The sequence below is a fragment of the Phalaenopsis equestris genome, unplaced genomic scaffold, assembly GCF_001263595.1.
Source record: "Phalaenopsis equestris unplaced genomic scaffold, ASM126359v1 Scaffold000055, whole genome shotgun sequence".
Lineage (NCBI taxonomy): Eukaryota > Viridiplantae > Streptophyta > Magnoliopsida > Asparagales > Orchidaceae > Phalaenopsis > Phalaenopsis equestris.
In genome coordinates this window covers 975013-996684 of record NW_018164497.1, presented here as the reverse complement: position 1 = coordinate 996684, position 21672 = coordinate 975013, and the positions used below count along the sequence as shown (strand labels likewise).

Below are 21672 nucleotides of genomic sequence, written 5' to 3'. Positions count from 1 at the left end.
ACAACAAAGAAATAAAAAAAACGATAACAAAAATAAAAAAATCTTTTGTCAAATAATAAGGTGAAGTCATTACTTAGCTCATTTCTTAGAAGATTACTTTCTTCATGTCAAATTCACTATATGTTTCTTACTATAAAGAGCAAATTAGTAAAATAATGTATATTTCATGTGCATGAAAAAAATATAAATCAGTATTTATGATAATATCAATTTCAAAAGCGTGTACGAATATGGCCCTCACTATCATTTTGTCCACATCACAGTGATCAAAACTTATAAATAGGCTCCCCCTCCATTTTTACGTTGAAATAGTTACCAATGTTGAAACCTTCTTCTTCCTACAAATTAAACTTCACAACTCTATAAATATGTTCCGATAGATAAAATTAAGATATCTAAAGACGCCATGGAGAGTATATTAAGGAGGCAAAAAAGAGAGAAAAGCGGAAGCTCGAATAAAAGAAAATAAAGCTGAAACTCACAAAGACAAGTAAGAAGAAAGATGTCACCACTTCGGACCCTGCAGACATTTCAATCAATCATACTAAGATGATTCCTTTGCAATAAATTGATTAGACATCACAATTAAATTCATCCCTAAAGTCATTGAAGACCTACCGACGTAAGTATTAAGAACTAGTTTATTTTTCTATGTAAATTTTCTACTAAATAATATTTGGTTTTTGTTTTAAGGCAGTTCATGCAACTTTAGCCATCCAAAAAATGAAGTCAATCTTCGTGAAAGTAGAGCTAACACTTAGAAGATAGCAAAAGGTAAAGTCATTTGTTCTACGCCACTTTTTTTTTCTTTTTATATGTGCGTCCTTTATATTTTAAAGTAATATTTTGTTGCATTGCACTATCAACAAGCTTTTATATAACGATCAGGTTTGACGTTTAGTCAAAGTAGACCTTGCGATGGTTTAGGGTATGTTTAGTTTGCTCAAAATGAAATGCAATTTAAAATATTTGCAGAGTATTCTGATTACAGTTTATTTGAAATAATTTAGAGTTGTTTGGTTCACAGTAAGATAAAATTAATAATTTATACTTTTTTGTTTGGTTTGAAATAGATTGAAAATAATGTATTTCAAAATATATATTTTTTGTCTGGTGGCAACGAAGGGACGGCTGGTGGCGATGGTGGCTACGATGGACGTTCAGCAGTGACAGTGACGGCGGGTGTTCGATAGCAACGTCGATGGACGTCTGGCGATGGCAACGCGGCAGATGGGCGGTTAGGACGGCCTACAACTAGTGGCGTGAGGAGGCGAGGGTGACGGCTTGCCAATAGCATTTTACGGTGCAGCTCAAATTCGACCAAATAGACTAAATTTTAAATTTAGCCAAAAAATGAACTAAGGTACAAGCTTTAAATTCATTTATACTTTACATTATATTTATAATTCTTCATACCAAACACATTATTTTCAAAAATACATGTAAGAGAATTATAGTATATTGCAAATCCTTCCAACTAAACAAACCCTTAAGCAAACCCTACTTCTTGGATTAATGATTTGTTGCATTATCTTAAATAAATCGTTTCTAGCATTTTTAAGAAAAATTTTCCTCCTGCAAAAAAAGTACCTCTCGATATCGAGAGTCTGAAGTCAATTGGATGTTGATGCCTTCTCGAATAGGAGACAACAAGTCATTGCCATAAAAGCCCTCGGTAAACTTCTAGCCACGAATTATCTTGAGATTAAGCGATTTACTAAGTCAGCTACTAAGAAAAGAAAAGCTTTGACTTCTCAATTACGAGAAATCTCCATTAAGTGCATAACTCAATAATGAACTCACTTGGGGAGTAGACCAAGATGGCAACATTGACAAAAAGAATGGAGGATACGGTAGCCGAGCTAGGCCTAATAAAATCATTTTTGACACAACTACAAACTCAATTAGAGATGGAGAGAGGCGATTTCATAGAGCGACCCACCCTTTTAAGAGCCAAAGTTGAGGAGGAAAAGGAAGAGTTGTTTGAAATACTCAACACGCTAGGAAGTCAACCATGTGTGGTTGTTGATGAAGTCTCCAGAAAACTTCGTAGAGACTTTAATAACTTGAAATTGAAGTTGTGCTTAGTTGCAAATTCTTGGCATCTTAATTTGAGCCCCATTTCTTGTCAGTAGTGAGTTCATCGTGTAGCAGTTAATCAAAAGCAAGCATCTCTCTACTGATTTTGCTTTAGATCCCATCTATAAGTATTAATAGTTATATTCCTGTAGAGAGTTTGGGAGAAGGGCTGGCTTCAAGTTGCATTTAATTTTGTACGGAAAATTGGTTTTAATATAATTTGCTTGTGGTGAAATGTAACTTAGTTTGAATTCAGTGATTATAATAATAAATTGAATTTGTTGAATAGAATGAAATTTAAAATTGTTTCAATGTAATGATTGTCTAATTTGATGTGATGTAATTGGTACCCATTATTTACCAAATATGGAGTGTCTGGAAGGAGGGCCAACTTCATATCACCCTCAATATAATGAAACACTAATGTATCAAGTGTTCCTATTTATTTAAAGAATGTGCAATATGCAAAGATTTTTGTTCTCTATTTAACTTATTATGGGACGCGGGAAGTTTTGAAGTGGTATTAGTTTCCATATTCAACAATAAGTAATGAAAAGGCAGTTCGACAAATGCTAAAAAGCTGTGTATGTCATTTTAGAAATAATAACTCATAAAAGAACCATAATTAAATATTTTTTAAAAGAGAAAACTTCTTCAAATATAAAAGGGCGGAAGCTTCACTGGAATAATTATACACATTTCATTCTCTCTGCATCCAGACTATTTCTAGTCCTGTGTACTCATTTCTTAATCTTAACGTCCATTGTTCACAATCCCTGCTGACGGCGAGCATGTAAAAGAAGAGTGCTAAGGTGTTCCAAGAGTGCAAGTAGACTCTACAATCTAAGGTGTCAACTTCATGGGTGAGATTCCTATAGATGATTTTACAATTTTAACAAGTTGTACCTGATTCAAACTCCCGAATAGAATAAGTATCTGAATATTTTTTTGATGATGAAGTATGTTGCTAAGAGAAGCAATTCATGCTCGGTTTACACTTCAAGCTATGTCAAGAACCGGTCAACATCTTTAACTTCTACGGAGTCATCCCAATGTAGATATTGTCGAATTCATTTGCAAATATAGTTTCCATCATCATATATTTGTGAAAGAAAAAGTTTGCATGGAGTATCACAAGTTTTCATCTTCAATGTATTGTTCTTGTCAAAACGTTAAGATATTGGACTTCGAACAAATTAAGAAATGCAAAGACAAGTACTATTTCATGAAGCATTTTCAGGTGGTTTAGTTCTTGGACACCATGAGTATTGTTAACTTAGCTCTTGCCTTTTTTGCAGCTCGTGTTTACTTTCATTTGTACTCAACAAGTCAAGTTCTAACATAGTTGATTTCTTTTTAAAAGGACCCTAACTATCAGACAACCCTAATGTTCTAAGCTTTTAGAGAAGAGTTAGAAGGAAAAAAAGCGGGCTTCCAACAAACCGACTAGGCGTTCGATGAAAATGAGGACTCGGACATCCAAATCATCTCTGCCAATTGGAGGTAAAGTTGCTAGCCTGGTGACAGTCACTAGTCTGTCTTCAAAGGTGAGTGTTTTTTGCATCTACAATTAAGGCTAAGATAGCTCCAATTCTTCTTATTGCTGAAACTGAGTCATAAAGGGTTGATTCTCCAACCTCGCCTGTCACATCTCCAACAACTTCTCTGATAGCTTCCCCTATAGAGACTACCCCTCCTGCAACTTCAACTCCTAGAAGATCTGATTTATAGTTAATGCCAAAGTTTCCGCATATAACTAAAGTCATCCTAGATGAAATAATTATTAACGGAGTGTTGGCCATGAAGAGGGCCAAAGAAAAGAGAATGAAGCATGATTAGCAGTGATAAGGGAAAAGAAGTAGCCAAACAAAGGTGAAAGAAGAGTTCACCCTCAACTAAATGGCTTATTAGTAGCTTAGGACATGGCTTGCAATATCTACTTCAATAAACTTAGGTTGCCAAAGCATGCTTCTGTTGCTTTCAATCTCGGACCTACCATCTTTCACAAACAGCCAAAAATAATACTGATGAGGTAGTACCCAACCCATGGCCAACTTCTATCTTGTCGTAATGAAAGTTAGCGCTATCAACTAATCATGCATTTATACATTAGCAAGTCATTCAGAGTAGTTAGAAATGTCAGAGCATCAATCTCTGGGTGCTCTTGGTCATCAACATGCTAAAGAAAATTGATGCCAGCCTTAAAAACTGCAAAAGCGAACAGTTTTAGCATCACAAAATGTAGAAAATTTTAAAAATGTGAACTTTACTAAAAGGATGAAGATCTAGCAGTGGAGACAACTATGGCTGATAAAAATCAACAAAAAATTGAAGTCGCCTTTAAAGAAGTAACCACTCTAAAAGATTTGTAAGGAGAAAAGAGGAAGAATTCTAAGTCACCAACGAGACATGGAAAAAAGAGAGAACACTTGAAAACATCTCAAAATTTCTGAAGTCTCGCCAATTTGAGAAAGGCATAATGTATAGTTTGAAAAGATTTGTCAAGAGGTACTCTCATATGTTTATGAGGGCAATGAAACATTTTTAACTTTAACCAAAGAAGGATCCAATCTGATGATGAGTATGCAACTTAATAAATGTAATTTTCTTTTCTTTTGTTGCCATGTAGATGTTTCCCTTTATCTCATATTTGTTCAGTGTTGCCACAAAGCCGAAGGTGGCTATTGCGCATGAAGAAATACTAAATAAAATTGGTGATGTTTGAAAAAAATTGTAAGGAATTTCTCTTCAGTGGGCAAATAGGCTCTATGACAAATTAAAATTATTTTTGCTCTAGTGGGTGAAAAGGCGCTTCTTAGGCCAAACTTAATTGGTTTTGCTTCAGTGGGTAAATAGGTTCATTAGGCCAAATATCATCTTTAAAAAATTTTGAAGTCCTACTCGTAATTCTATTGTAAAATATCCCCTAGATAAGTCATCGTCTTTAATAGGTGTTACCTTATGTCAAATCTTATATTTGCAAGCATAAACATTTAGACTCATCTATAAGAATGGATTTAATGCTACTCATTGCAGATCTAAATATGTGGACCTTCCAAAAAAGAATATAATTTTAGGAACTTTCTACTTGATCCTTGAGGTCTGCAAAGTTGAGTTTTAATTGACTTCATAATAATGCCTAAAAAACAATGTTGGAAAAACAATTTAATTTGTTGTCATGAAAATATAAGATTTTGCTTATTCTCAGTCCATAAAATTTTCTTTGAGTAGGCAACTTTGTTAATCTCGCAGTATCCTTCTCCTAGGTACCTTAAACCTCCTACAAAAAGTAATCTTAGTAAAATTTCAAATTATCATTATATCAAGATCTTGTAGTCTTCAAACTTGTCTGTCTACCATCCTCTTGACAAACTGAGTTGTAATTAAAAAAGAAAATATTTATGTTGAATTAAGATAGCACAATTTTAGAACTTGGCCAACTTCAAGTTGACTACGAAACCTTAGATCAACACTCCAATGTTACATCAAACTTAAGGAATTCAAGGTAAAGCTCAACCGATGATTCAAGATCATCCACCTTGCATAGATCTATCTCAACTTGATCATCCAAATTTTCATGGATTTTAATTTTTAGATTGTGGCTGATTATTATCAATAGAATTGAAGTGGAATGTGCGAAATCTTCATCATTGTGGAGACTAGTTTGAAATGATTGCATTCAACCAAACAAAAAAGCTCGTTTGTTCAAATGTGAATTTCAGAGCTGGTTGAGATAGGCATATACTTAGTTGATCCAATTTTTATGCTAGCAAGAATGTGCTATGTCCTTCTGTGATCTTGAATGTTTTTTACAAGTAATCCTCTTCATAGACAGAATTATAATCTTAGGAAAGAGGTTGAGATCAAATATTTAAATAGCTGGTAGATCTTAAATAGCTGGTAGATCGTGGATTATGCTCTACTTCAGATTAACACTAAAGATTTAAAGCTTAACAACAACAACAAACCCTTTATCCCACTAAGTGGCTTTATCCCACTAAGTGGGGACAGCTACATGAATCCTTTTTTCTCCATTGCGTCCAATTGCATGTCATATTTTCATTTAATTTTAATAAATTGAGGTCATTTTTTATACAATATGCCCAAGTATTTCTAGGTCTACCTCTGTCTTTCTTAACATAAGTCAATCTAAAATATCTACTCTCCTAATCGAATCATCAGATAGTAGACGCTTAATGTGACCAAACCATCTAAAATTACAAGCTTAACAAGGATTGATATTTTTTTTATAATTTTAGATAAGAAAGGAAGTGATAAAATAAAAAATAATTAATAAAGACACGCGGACATTGAATACACAATGAAAATGAAATTCCTACATCGGAACTAAACTACTCGTTAATATGACCAGTGATAATATAGATTACTTCCATAAGCAATCTTTCAACTACTCGTTAATATGACCAATGATAATATAGATTACTTCCATAGGCAATATTTCAACATGTTCGTGAGCTTTCTTTCCTTGGAAAACTGACACAAATAGTCATACCACTCACTTAAACTATTTTTTACTTGCGTGTATGAGAGTATGAGCTAATGCACTCCTAAAGAACTATTTTCATTCATTTTATCATCCAAAACTTGAGTACATAACTTTACAAGAGATAATTTAGTATAGAGACACCTCAATTATTACTTAAAACTGATATCATATCCATACCTATCACAAAGTTTAGGCATACCAACAAACATATACCCACCACAATTTGCATACCTACCACCTTCTCATTTTTTTCATGCCTAACACCAAGCCCGATAACATGAAAGCCCAACATGATAAATAGCATAAGAAAAGACTTAAGACATAGGCCGAGATGAATCAAGATGGCCCAATAAAATATATAATGACATAAATACATAAAAACAACAATACAATACCTTTTCTTAAATAAACACTTCTACACATAGACTCTCAAAGGTGAAACACAGTAGATCATAAATGAAGAACCAAAAGTCCATAAACTATGTTCAAAATAGATACATGATATGAAAGGAAACAACTCATCGCGTTGACTTAGATAGTTCGATCCACTCAACCAGAAAATTATGGCTAAAATAGCTCATCTATGGTGATAAACACATAGATGCCCAATCAAACTAAGGTGGCTCGATAACTCACTAAGGAAACTAAAACTGATATCATATCCATACCTATCACAAAGTAGAACTCTCCAAGGGATATATTCACTTAAAAAGATCAACTAGTCTCATAGCCGAGTTGATCGACGAAAGCATCACCAACAAGCTATGCTTGAGAAAAGTCATTTTATAAGGAACAATTATAAATGTACGGAACCAAGATAATATTAAATATAATGCCCTATCAGAAAAAGATAAGAGAGATAGATCGAAGATTTCTCGATATTCGAGTAAAATGAGTATTTGAAATGTAAGGCTTAAGTCGGCCCGTTTATAAACAAAGATAAACACTGCAATGCACGGAAGAATCCTCGAATATTAAAGAAACACATTTTTTTCTCTCTACTGTTCCCTTGGCTCAAACTTCCTCTTTATTTCAACTCTTTCATCAGTGGTATAGATTCATAGACATATCAGGATCTAACATCTTGAAATGTGCATTGAGCATAAATCATTACATGGACAAGAAAATGAGTCATGTAGAGTAGAGCCAAAAAACAAGAAAATCACTAGTGGCATAGATTACGCCAGAGTATTTTTGACACAAACCAACAAGTAGAATGAAAAGATGATGGTAGTGATAAGATCGAGATTAGAACAAGTGTCAAGGTCTATCCCAAGAGAACAAGTAACCTCTCCTTCCCTGCAATCAGCAGCATAAAAAAGAAGAATACTCGCCATTAGTGAGAGAAGGATCTCACCGTTCGCTTAGCAGACAAGAATGGTATGTACAATCCCAACAGCGTCGATTTTTTAAGAGTATAACTATCCCCCCAACACCTATGGTGCACGGTGCCAGAAGTCGCATCTATCGAAAAAGAGTTTTGGTCATGTCAACGGGAGAGAAGAAAGTCTCCCTACATGCCCAATGACAAGACCAGACTTGCGAAGCATCAATCCCATCCCTTCAAGGAAAGAATACAATTCATTGAGCACCAAAGATGTTCATTTGAAGGGCAAATTCAATATGAGGAGTTCATCGTCATGTGAAGAAAAGGTCCCCGCCACCTAATCAACAATTGCATGCACAAACTATATTGTGAATTTTAATGGTCAAGATTATGGAAGTCATTCAAAACAAAGAATATTTCCAAAAACAATGTCGAAGCCGTTTAGGAGTCATTTGTGTGACCAGTAAAAAAGTTGTGCATCCCATCGTGATTGAGTTCAGACATCAGCATGCTCTAATTGAATAATTGATCAATGCCAAAAAATTGAGTTTGTTGCCTCGAGAGCGATTACCCATAGACAAGGAAAGGCACCAGCCAAGGATATCGGCAACGAATCGATCCGAGCACAAAAAATTCACATAAGAGGTATAGTCCCAGCCATTCTCAGTTAAGGCAAACTAGAAGTCACTCGTCAATCAAGGCTCAAGAGAAATTTGCTTGAGGAGCTCATCTGACGTCGATCAGCCTGTCAGCTGCCTATTACCTTTACTGACAAAAATTGACCCACAAAAGTGAACCCATCCAATGATGCAAGTGTGGTCACTGCGCTGATTGAGAACTATCAAATAGGCAGTATTCTAATTGTGTATGACAAAAGTGTATGATAGAATGGAAAGCTCTATAAACATCATCTTCAAATGTGTATGTTAAAATGGACTTAAGGGTCCTCACACCTAGTCCCAACCTCTAAATATTTGTTCATTTCGAAGTACGACATGGTCAAATTCCCAAGTAGTTGAGAGTAGAAAATTGATGAGCCTTGGAACAATCTTGCATCTGATATCTACGAACAAAAGGCAGTGTATATGAGAAGATATTGTAGCTCCACACGCACAAAAAATAGTCTATAAATAAATGAGGCAATAAAAGAAGTCGTTGTTGTCGAGGGAAATGTAGGTAAAATGTTCGTGCTTAGTGTTGTTTTTTATGCAAGGCAAAGAGAAGAAATGATTGCCATCCTCCAAAAGTATCCAGATTTGTAGTTTGGTGGAAGAAAGATCAAAAGTCAACATGGATGTTACCTCTCATAGGCTCAACATCGATCCAAAAACTCAACTTGTGAAATAGAAGATAATATTTGTCGTTGTTACTCTAGCACAACCCATTTGGCAAAGAATGCAAAAGTTATTGGATGTGAGATATATCAATGAGGTCCAATATCTAAACTAGATTGCAAATGTGACCATGGTGCATAAGTTCAACAGTAAATGACAAATGTATGACAAATGTATGTCAACTTCATGAGCCTGAATTTGGTCTACCTAAAAGACAGCTCCCCACTACCTCGAATTAACGAGCTAGTTGACTCCAAAATTGATTACTCTATCATGAACTTCCTAGATGCTTTCCCCGGATATAATAAAATGAAGATGCACCAAGTCAATGCCAAAAATATTACATTTATCACCAATGTCCTTCGAGCTTAAGAACTTTGGTGTAATTTACCAACGAATAATAGGCGTAAATTTTAGCAAATAGAATGGAAACCAAATTGAGATCTATATAGATAATGTACAGATTAGAACTAAAAGATATAGTAACAACATATAAAACACTTCAGAGAGAAGTTCAAAACATTATAAAAATTTAACATGAAATTGAATTCACTTTAAGTGTACATTCGAGGTTGAGACAAGAAAGTTCTTAGGCTTCATTCTAAAATGCCTCAAAGCAAGTTAGGAAAAATTAAAAGCAATCCTAGACATGTCGTCAACCAAAAGCATCAGGAAGTTACAAGGATTAATCGATTTCATTTCCAAATTCAAAGACAAATGCCCAACTTTCACAAAAGTTTTGAAGAGTGAAACACTTTGCCTAGATAAAAGAGTGTAAACAAGCATTCACTATGATAAAGGGCTTCTTGTGACCTCCAATAGCAGTACAAAGTCTGAAAGTTCGATACTTGTTTGCGAGAAATTATTATTATACCTTAAAGTAGGCCCAAAAACAATAAATTCGGTACTTTTTTTGCAATAAATTGTTATTATACCTCAAAGTCGGCCCAAAAACGATCAGTTTAGTATTCGTTCACGAGGCTAAAAGGCAATTTTCAATATATTATGTCAAAAAAAACCCAAGAGTAGCTAAACTTAGGTATCTGATTATAAAAAAATTGATTCTTGCTTTAATTTTTTTTGGCACAAAAAAGTGTCTATATTTACAAGCAGATCAAACTATGTAATAGATCATCTTTTGAAGTCGGTGCTCACCAAACCTGAACATTAATGACAACTGTTAAAATAGGCAATCTAGTTGAGAAAATTTAATATCTCATACACACCACAAACAACAATCAAAGCATAAGCTGTAACAAACTTCATAGCCGGTTTTTTGGAGTCAATTATGAATAGGAGATGACTACAAACGGAGAAACATAGTGGACACTCTATATGGACGAAGCATCTAGTTGTTAAGGAGTTGACCATTGTACAATACTCAAGCCCAACTAATTTTTCTCTCTACAATTCCATATAAATCGAATTTAAGATCACTAATAATCAGACCGAATATGAAACCCTCATCTTCAAAATGAGGTTCACCTAAGAAATAGGATGAAGCACCTACTAGTCTGCATCGACTCTAAGCTAATAATCTACTAGGTAAACGAATAATATGAAGCTACTGAAGAAATAATATTGAAATAGCTCCTCAATGTTAAGGTTAAACAGAAATAGGAAAGTTCAAATTCTTCAAAATTAAACATGCTCTGCTAAACAATAACCAACTAGTTAATATATTATCTAAATAAAGTAATCCCAATGTAAAACTGATACAGAAATTAGGTCAGGTGGATTGCCTAATAATTGACAAAGCCGAGGTAATGAAAGTAGATATGCATGAGGAATTAAGTCAGGTGGATTCTTACATCTAAGTTTTTCAAAACGAGCATAGTTCCTATTTAGATATAAGATCCAAAAGCAAATCCATTCAGTAGTTACTTCTTAATGGCAAGATAATTCAAAAAAATCTGCTATCTATACCTTCGATATGTCAAGTAAAATGAACTTATGAGGAATAAGTTGCGATCAGGAGCATCAAGCTAAAAACTTGCACAAGGAAGAAACTCCACAAAACTTGGAGTAGGAATGATCTTAAGTTTTTTTAACCCTTAAATACCTTTTTATCATTAATTTACCTTTAAAGCTCAGAGAACTCGTCCAGGCAAGTTCAATTGTAGGACAGAAAATTTTATAATCATTAATAAAAGGATGAGTACTTTACACTATAGTTTTTCTTTAGCAACTTTTTCTTCCCGCTCTCTACGAATAATACAATGGAATAGAAAGTGCTAAGATAAAAGATCGAATGAATACTCCTAAAAGGAATGTTAAAAGCTCTGAGGTACAAACCCATATAGAAGAAGCTCAAAAAACACCCAAGGAAAAAGCCTGTAGAAGAGTTGGAGGCCCCAAAGGTGAAGAATAGTCTTTACTTAGCAAAGCCATCTATCTATACTTTAAAAATTGCATGCGAAAAAAAAAAATCTAAAATATATCTTTGGTAGACTCACTAGTAACCGAGTTAGTTTTATTACGATAATTCAAATAATATCATTTATACATATAATATTATTGTCGCATGAAAATTTTAAAAGTTGGCCATAAGAGCATCTAGGGAACTCGCCAAAATATGTTCATATCAGCGAGTGGTGAATTCGATTACGCAATGAGATTGCCAAATAAGACCTTGCACCAACACAATGTTATCCACAAAAAATAAAACACACAAGCAAATTCGTTCCCATGTAAATATCAACACGAACGACATTTCAAGAAAACACTGTAAGAGAGGTAGACATAAAATAACTTTTTACTATAACATCTTTAATACAACGTTTTACACAAATGTTATGGCATGAAATTTAAATTACAAAAACTATTTGAAAGCACACAATGTCAATAAAAAACATGACAACAATTTTAGCGCATAATCTTTCGTTGATGTAAGAGGGCTAATGGCTCTCTTCCATTTAAGTAAAATCATACGAAATAACATGGGCACTCTCCTACAACAATGAAATAACAAAAATACTTTATCTTACTAAGTGGGGTCGGCTACATGAATATGTGTTTTCTCCATTGTGTCCTATGTTTTCTCCATTGTGTCCTATTGAGGGTTAAATTTTCATTTAATTCTAATAAATTAAGAACGATTTTTATACAACATGCCCGAGTTCTTTTAGGTCTTCCTTTACCTTTCTTAACATAAGTCAAATCTAAAGCATCTACTCTCCTAACCGGATGATCAGATGGTCGATGTTTAATGTGACCAAACCATCTAAGACGACTCTCTAATCTTGTCTGCCACTGGAGCTATACCAATCCTTTCACAGATACATGTGTTTTGCATCTTGCCTCTATCAAGCCACTCATCTAACTAAGCATTCTCATCAATCAAAAATAAACTTTGTTTTATGCTTCTTTCTTAAAGGCCAACATTCTGTGTCATAAAGCATTACAGGTCTCAACACCCTCTTATAAATTCTCCTTTAAGTAGTACTTTTCTATCACACAAAAGACTCGATGCATTCCTCCACTTCAACCAACTTGAATTTTATACATAACATCGCCAAATATATCGCCATCATTTTGAACAATAGGCCTGATATCTAAAAAGTTTATACCTTTTAATGATCTGATCACCCATGGTTACATCTCTGCCACTAGATCAACTACTATAAAAATTACACTCTATGTATTCAGCATTAGATCTACTAAAATGAAAGCCTTTAAACTCTAATTTAGACCTCTATAATTGAAGTTTTTTCTGAACTCTTTCTCTAGTCATATCCATAAGAAGGATATCATCATCAAATCAAAAAGCATACACTAAGGTCAAAAAGCATACACTAAGGTACATCCTCCTTTAAATGAGTATCCAAAACTAAAGCAAAAAGATATGGGATCCTGATGTAATCCAACTGAAAGAGAATTAAAATCAGGCATGTAGTAGGTCAATTGGTAGTTCTATAATCCACACAAGAGAGTATTGGTCACACATAGGGCCAAGCTATCAATTGAGCATAAACCCCACTCAAAGGAAAGCCACACACGTTAAGATGAACCTATACGCTATCCACAAGCACGGATATTGCAAGGCTAATGCTAAACTCAATGGTGATGTATGTCAATGGATAAATGCCACTAATTACCTTCAGAACCAACAAAAAGTGTCACAATTTTGAACAATGACAGCTTTAAAGATGAAGGTGAGGTCGAAGAATTCACCTCATCCTACCTCTCATCACTCGACTTTGCACAATATTCCATCACTTGTTGGCATGCTGCTTATAATAAAAAATGACATCTCTTATTTTCAGCAAGAAAAAGAATAGGTGGGGGTAAGAAATAAATTTGTCATTAATGCCACCAACCATCTAGGCAATTCATCTTTTGAGATATTGTTGCTATCAAGAGCCTTTATATGTCTACAGCTCCCAACCATCCACCCAACATTTATCTATTGTCATTTCATCTTGACGCTCAGGGAACTCGCTCATGTTAGTTCACTATTTCAAGACCTAACTCTAGAGATCACCTACGGAAACCTACTCTCACCATTTAGACCGTTTACTAGAAATTCATCATTACTTATAATTCAGCAAAGAGTCTAATGTCTCTAATAGCAATTCACAATCATATCCACAATTTGTCAAGGACTTCAAAAGATAGATAACAATATATTATCCCCAAGTATGAAAGCTTATCAATGTTCAAGCCTTATAAAACCCCTCTACCCACCAAACTCTAGGAACACGGGAACAAGATATAGAACTCCACTTTTATGACAAGATCAGCAATAAGTAGCACACGAGTCCACCTATGGTGAGCCTAAGGGTGCGTTTGAGGCAACTTATCCGCGGCGACATTTTGAAAACGTCGTCTCACCGTTTGGAAACTACGTTTGAGAAGTTTATCCGAAAACGCAATTGGTTTTTTTACCCTAAAAGCGGGAAAGCGGCTCGAACCCCACGGTCGACGTTTCAAGAAAAGCGGCTTATCTAGATAAGCACAAGCTACCACAAACGCACCCTAAATGGTTACTTCCACAAATATTATGATAAAACCATACAAATTTGGTGTAAGGCATGGCTCGTTAAAGAAACTGACTCAACCAAGAGGTGAATATAGGGTCATGAATAGTATAAGATTTGAACCTAAGTTATTATTATTACTACTAAATGATTTAAATATGGTCAAGTTGAAATTTATCAACATTATGAACATAGTTCAACCGAGGAAGAATAAAACTATTTTCTTGTACATTTGAATGGCAATTCACCATTATCAAACCATGCAATGAACTCTAAAAATGAGATTTCTTCAAGCGACCAGGTCACAGTTTCCTTCTAGTTTGAATTGCTTGAAAGCTCATTTTATGGGTTGCTTATTTATTGATCACATGATATTGCAAATCTAAGTTGGAAAAAATATGAATTATTTTTATTTTGCATAGAAACCACTAAGTTGAACTCTATAAATTCACCTCATGATATTTCAGTATAGACTGATTTTTATAAGATCGCTTAATAATAATTCAGAATAAAAAAAAATAGAAAATTATATGAAAAAGAAAATGACATTTCATTCTAAGTGAATAAATAGGTTATAGTAAAGTTCGTCAATGCAACTAAACGTACGTGTCGATCGAACTACCCTTACTCTCACTCTCTCAATCAGAGCACAATTCCTCTAACATTTCCTTAAACTTATCCATATGACCACTCTAGACAGAAAAAAGTTCCTAGTTAAATTGAATAAACAAAGTTTATTCTTTCAACGAATTTATCTTACAAGACCTTCTGGCGGCCTTCAACAACTCCATGGACTCTTTAGAGGTTTGCATATTAGCCATTCTCTGCAACTCTCCCTCAACCTCGGAGAATTTGGCATTTGGTTTTGAACACTCCTCTAAAAGAGTCAGTTCATCACCATTGCGCAAAAACCAAGTCGATCACTGTAGAGGCAAGCGAGTCATGCCTTTTTAATTCTTTGAAGCATTTGGCCAACGCCTCGCATTGATCTTCAATAAGAGCCTTATCGGCTCAGCTTTCATCGACACTAAGGCTCTGTTTGGGGCAGTTGCAGCTTCCCAGCTTTTCAGTTGCAGCTGCGCTGCCCCAATAAACTGCTGCGGAGAAGCTGACTGTTTGTTTGTTGCGGTTGTGTGAAAACAGCTATGGGACAGTTGTTTCTAAAAAAATGTCTATTCTGACCCTGTTTAAAAAAGTTGTTTAAAACAGAACTGTGAAAGTCACATATTTGATACTTCAAAAGCAGAAAATCATTTCAAAATAGAACAAATGTTCAGATACACAACTCACTTAATAGTGAGTACATGTCAACAATCAAGAGCTCTTTGCCAATTTATGTATAAAAAACAAAAACAAAGGCAGGAAGCCAAGAAATCCTAACATTAACAAAGATATAAGAATAAGTATAGATGAAGTGAATAGGGCTAAAATGTAAAGATGACCATAAAACAGTAAAAGATCTAGACCACAGGGATGAACAGCAAGATCGCTAAACAGTAAAATATCTTGGAATGTAAATTCATGAACTAAAAGCCATACAGATGAAGAGCAAGATCGCTATGGAAATATTATGAGCAAATCTTAGTTAAAAATCGCACCTTTAGAATCCAATCAATGGCCTCTCTTCTGATCGAAAAATTCATACACCCACTCATCAGCCTCTTGGTGTAGTCCTCCCAGGGCAGATGCTCTGCCTCCCTCTTCATTAACAAGCTCAAACACTCATCAAATAGAAGAGGAAAATGGTTGAAAAGACACCCATACAAATAATTATTGTCGTTGAGAAGAGGTTGAAAGCCAGCGAAGAAGAGGATTTTTGATTACCTGGTTTGGGCTTCATTCTTAGTTGAGGAAGAAGAAGGCCAGGGGTTTTGCGAGAAAGCTCGGGAGCAGCAGGCAAGACGCGGGGACAGACGACGGATTCGGGAGACGATGTCAGGAGCGTTCGCGAAATCATAGGAGCGTGGGGCAAGAGGTAATTTTAGCAGCGCGAACGCGGGGCTGCGGGGTCGATCCTGCGGCCCGCTTTCCGCCGGTTTTAACGGTGTGTGACCGCAAAGTTCGCAACCAAATGAAAAAAATAGAAATTCCATCCCGGTTTGGGCCCGCGCAGCGCAAAAAAAACAGCGCCAAACAAACCCTTAATTGAGTTCCTTCTCCAAGCTAGTTAGTTTAATTTTTTTCTATAGGTAAGGTTCATCGTCACCCTCCTTTTAGACCCCACAAAAGAAAATGAAATCTGGCACACTACTGTTTATCAACAAACGATTCAGTTTCTCGATCCATTCCCTAAAACATGTTTTCCAGAAAATACAAATTGATGGTTGTACCAAGGTGGTACTGTAATGAGAAGTGCCTTCTCCATTCTCACATACTAGTCTGTAGAGAGATTGATCTTAGCAGACAAGTTATACTTGTCCAAACTCAAAATCCCAATAGTTCTTTTTCTTGAGTGAAGCCTTCGCAGCCTGAGCTTTCTACGCCCACTTAGGGACTAGCTCATCATTGACAAGAGCTATGACAACCTCCTTGCCCTTTCACTTACAGGAGAGCTCCTACTTTTCAAGTACAGTGGCATGTTTGACCTTCTTGTCCCTCAGATTGGCGACTTCCTCGGCTACTGATGACATTAATTGAGCTACCACTTTGACCATTGATTATCTGACAACCTCTTTATTCAATTGCTTAGCAGCCTCCTAAGCCATCGATAGGCCCTCTCGCTCAACGGCATGCTTAGTTGTTAAGACCCAACTTCCTAGTAGTCTCGTCGACCTTTGACAATCCATGTTGATCCTAGCGCCAACCTAAGTATAAACATAATCTCAAGATTATTACAAGTTCGTCCCTCCTCTCCTAAAAAATTAGTTCATAAGGCTTATGTGGAAATCGGAGGTCTGAGAAGAAACATTGTCTCGAGATTATTATAAGTTCGTTAGTCCCCTCCAAAAAAGTTACTTCATAAGGCTTATGTGGAAAACAAATATTTGGGCACGCCTGGGAGATCAAACTCGCCACCTAACAATCCAATCCTCACCTGTCGAAATCATCAAATAAATAAAAGACTTGCAGAGATATTGTTTAAAAGAGAAAATAAAACATGAATTACCCCGTCACTCGTAGCAACTTGCTCACCTTCTTTGGCAAGCAATACAATATCATCCTCCAAGGGTTGGTTGTATAGGTGAGTTATCGAGGATAGTTTTTGTGAAGATGTCACAAGCATGGGAACTTGCGCATTATAATGAAGTCAATACTTAAGAAATAAATGACTTACGAGCTAAGATTTTCCCCATGAAGAGATAATCCACGACATTCTTCATAGATGGATTACGTTCTACAAAAGCTTGTACATTACCTCCCCCTCCAAGATCAACAAAATATTACTTTGTTGTGAAGAATAAGGTTGGGACCAAGTTCCAATCGGCCACCCCTTTGAAGAGTAAACAAAGTAGTACCTTCTCTTCAAATTTTTCAATTTATTATCAAAGTCAAAAAACTTGACCCATTCTGAATAATTGGACAAACTCATCCATATATGCATTTATGGTGAAAAGGGGGCAAAATAATCCTATAGAGTCAAGAAAATTTTTCTTAATCATGAACAAAATCAACGTGATAATTCCGACAAAGGAGTTTGCAACACTTGTGTTGGAATGATGTTCTAATGGTTGAATATGTCAGTCATTTCCAGACACAGGGGAAGGCACGAGCCCAACCTGAATTGACCGCAACAAAAATAGGAGCTTGTCATCAAAATTCTTGTCAAGGACCTCTCTTCAATACTGACAAACTGATAAACGAGTCGACCATGAACACTTATCATCTTAGATCTACATTTTCATCATATATCTTTGACTTATCTAAGACTCAAACTCCGTGAATGATTTCCAACTACTACAAAGAGTAGAACCTATCATTGATTGAAGAGATGAAAATGACAAGAACACAAAAAAGTCTACCACAAAAAAATTCTAAGCCATCATGAGAGCAAGTAAATTCTAAAACCTAACCCTGATGTTTTTAAATAGGGGAGGTGTGATCGGCACAAGGGTAAAAACATAACTAATTTCAAACATCATGCTATATTTACAATAAGTAATTAAGGCTCTCAAATAAATATCAAAATCATGAGACATTCAAATCTTACATTTATTTGAAAATTATTTTTATCGTTACAAATGATTCATCTGTCTTACAAGCGGTGAACAATACAACACACCAAAAAAAATTAAAAACACGTGCCCAAAATTACCTCCACATGAATTTGACCAAAACAAATAAGCCATGTTAATACAAACTCATCACCGACAATAAATTGGGTCTAATTAATAAACTCAACATATCTTTGGAACATGACAAGCTTGTCACTCAAATCAGCAACCCCGATCTTCGATCAACCCTTTTCTTTCTTAGCGTACCATAAGCATCTTTCAATTCGACAAACTCACGTTTCAGCAAGGCAAGTAGTTGCAAAACTTCAACCTAGTGAGAAACATTCATCTTTAAGGAAAGTTTGTCTCTCTTCCTGGTTTTTCCAACACCCAATTTCTCTTGAGACAATCGAAGAGTCGGGGTTGTAATTGTTGTTGGTGTTATTAAATGAGAATGCCCAGCCAATAAAAGAAACAAATTTAACTATTGCGCTGCAAAGAACGACGAGAAAAATGATGTACATTTAGAAAACGAGTGCTTGCCCACAAACCCAACAGAAAACTCTCTTTGGACAAACTCGTTGTTTGGCTTCCTCCCCAACCAAATCAATCCTTCCCTCAAGAAAATAAATGATTCACTCAAATTCAACCCGTCTGCATTACTTATTCGGGCATGCTCATCCCCCGCATGATCATTCACCCATGAACCCGTTGAATGTGAAATTAATTGTAAAAATAGTTTCCAGTTGATTAGCAATTACATGAATATTCATAAATGTTGGTGAGTGCCATATCTTATGACCAACATCATATTTGTAAAGGTAAAAATAGGTCTTCGGATGATTTGAAGTCAGCCTGAACCGAATTCGATGTAGGCCGCTTCCATAGGCGCCCAAGCTGATGAAGACATAGTCTACATTGTAGCCAGCAAATCAATGGATGGGATCTCAGCAGGAACCAACAGCAGGAACCAACTCATGAGACAAAATCAATGCCCCTTTGGAACAATTAACTTTCTTATGTTCTTTTCAAAGCCACTTTCCCATCTTCATGATAAACACTAAATAGTCAAGCTAAATCAGGTCAACTGATCAATCGACTCAACTAAATAGTTATGACCAACAACTTGCTTATGACAATTAGTACACATATCTCTAATCAGATTAAGGCAACTCGAGAACTAGCCAAAGAAGCCCAACTTAATATACGCCCAAGTTGGCAGTACTCTCCATGAGATTAATTCGCCTAAGTAGATCAACTCGCCCTATGGAAAAGTAAGTGATAGAGGCATCACCAACAAGCAATGTTTGAGGAAAGATGTCTTATAAGAAATAATTATCCATGAATCCGAACAAAGATAATATTAAATATAATGTCCCTGTTGAAAAAAGAAAATAGAGAGGGATTAAGAATAAAAATAGGGGTAACCCTGAAATACAATGGAGGATCCTAGAATGGTAAAGAAGCTCATTTTTCTCATACTTTATCCTATTTTTTCTCTTAGGTCAAACCACTTCCTTAATTCAATTGTTTCCTTGGTGTTGTAAATTTGAGGACATATTAGGATCCACACTAAATTATGTCCAAAATACGTCCTACAGCACTATGCATAGATTTTCTCATTTCCCATGCAATAGACTTCTGATAAGGAAAATCTTTTTGTTCTAAATTTACCAAATCCTCATTGATAACTTGTAGATAAAAGACTTGTTTAAGGAAAAAAAATAAAGGATTTTGAAGGTGTTTTTAGGATTTAAAATAATTTATCAAAAAAAATCACAAGATTAACTAAATCAACAATTTTCAAAGTACATTTTATAACTTCAAGCAGTCAAATAATCCATGCTACTATTCACTCACAATTCTAATTTGTCCTCTCAGAGATGTCAAACACTCTTTGAAACCATGACAACCGTTCACCAAAAACACCGAACTCAAGCAGCAAAAACAACAACATTTCAGCTGCATGCCGAATCTGCTGAATCAAAACGTAACTCAAACCTAGCATCGCCCCACATTGATCAGACAAAAACCTAAACAGGACGAAACAAAGTGCAAGCTACACGCCAAAGGGAAGAAGAAACCATACGAAATCCTATCAGTAAATAACTACAGCGCCATACAAACAAATTTATAGGGTAAAAAGAGCTCATCACTGAAATAAATCAAATTACTCCAGGAAAAAAAAAAGAGAAAATCTCACAACTCCCGTAGCAGTGTAAGTCGTCAGAGAAAATTTCTGGTCCGTAAGATAGTCCTTGTAGAGAAGATCTGAAAACAAAAAAAAAAAAAACGCAACCTTGGAGCTGTAATCCCTCCATAATCCATCCAAACAATTCCGGTTGCATTAAACAAGCAATCAAGGAAATACCTCTTGCCCTCTTGCCAATATCCAAATAAAGACCTGGACCCATTTATCCTCAGGCTTCAATCTCAAACAAATAGATAAAATCTATAGGAGTTCGAAGGAGGAAGAAGAAAAGCAGGGATTTTTCTCCCGTAAGGGCAATGAATAAGGTGCGAGGTGAAGGAGAAATGAGAATCGACTCTGCAATTTTTTCGGTTTTTGTCGTTTTCGGTTCGGCGCGCCCTTGTCCGCTCATCTCATCACGACCGTTTGATCAATTCAATCGTGCGGTTGGTCGCTGCGGACCAAATTGATCTGGCTTTGTTGGGTGCGAGCGGCTGTCGTTTCTTGTATGACGCCTTGTCGTCACGTTTTTGCGAATATCACGGGCTGGTTGGGGAGGAAAAATTTTGGGCAGGTAAGACGAGATTGAGCTTGACACATAACCTAAATCGGTCCTAAGGCTTATATTTGAAATATTACTCATGTGATCCATAGTCGACCCGCCCTGTACGGTTATAAATGAGCTATAGTCAATTTTTAATCGCCGTATAACTGCTCCGTTTGATCTCGCAGTACAACTCCAATAACTGATCTGTAACTTTGAAACACTGCAGACCCCCTGTATTGCGGTTGTGTAACTGCGCGGTAACCTCCGCTCCCTGTTATACTGAGGTTGTGTACATGCCCGATAACCTCCGCACCCCGCTGGACCAAATGTACATTCCGTATAACGTTCTGGTAACATCCAAATATTTGTACCGCGGGTTTGTAAATTGGCGGTAATCTCTGATAACCTGTCACCAAATCACGAAGCTGTCCCGCTACAGTGAATTCAATGTAACCGCGTGATAACCTTCCTTCAAAAATCCAAGCATGAGAAGGTTAGCCAAATCACGAAGCTGTCCCGCTACAGTGAATACAATGTAACCGCGTGATAACCTTCCT

At 35.8% G+C, this 21672-nt stretch overlaps 1 protein-coding gene across 1 annotated transcript in view; it reads right to left on the bottom strand.

Annotated features, from left to right (window-relative positions):
- The window catches only part of LOC110019449 (mitochondrial outer membrane protein porin 1-like), a 36325-nt gene extending 15390 nt beyond the window's left edge, over window positions 1-20935 (bottom strand). The window contains exons 1-2 of the mRNA XM_020717108.1: window positions 20749-20935; window positions 20581-20648 (exon numbers count right to left, since the gene is read on the bottom strand). Coding sequence (XP_020572767.1) covers window positions 20581-20648; window positions 20749-20791 — 111 coding nt within the window. The 5' untranslated portion in view covers window positions 20792-20935. The remainder of the gene's footprint in view (window positions 1-20580; window positions 20649-20748) is intronic.
- Between the last annotated feature and the right edge of the window lie 737 nt (window positions 20936-21672).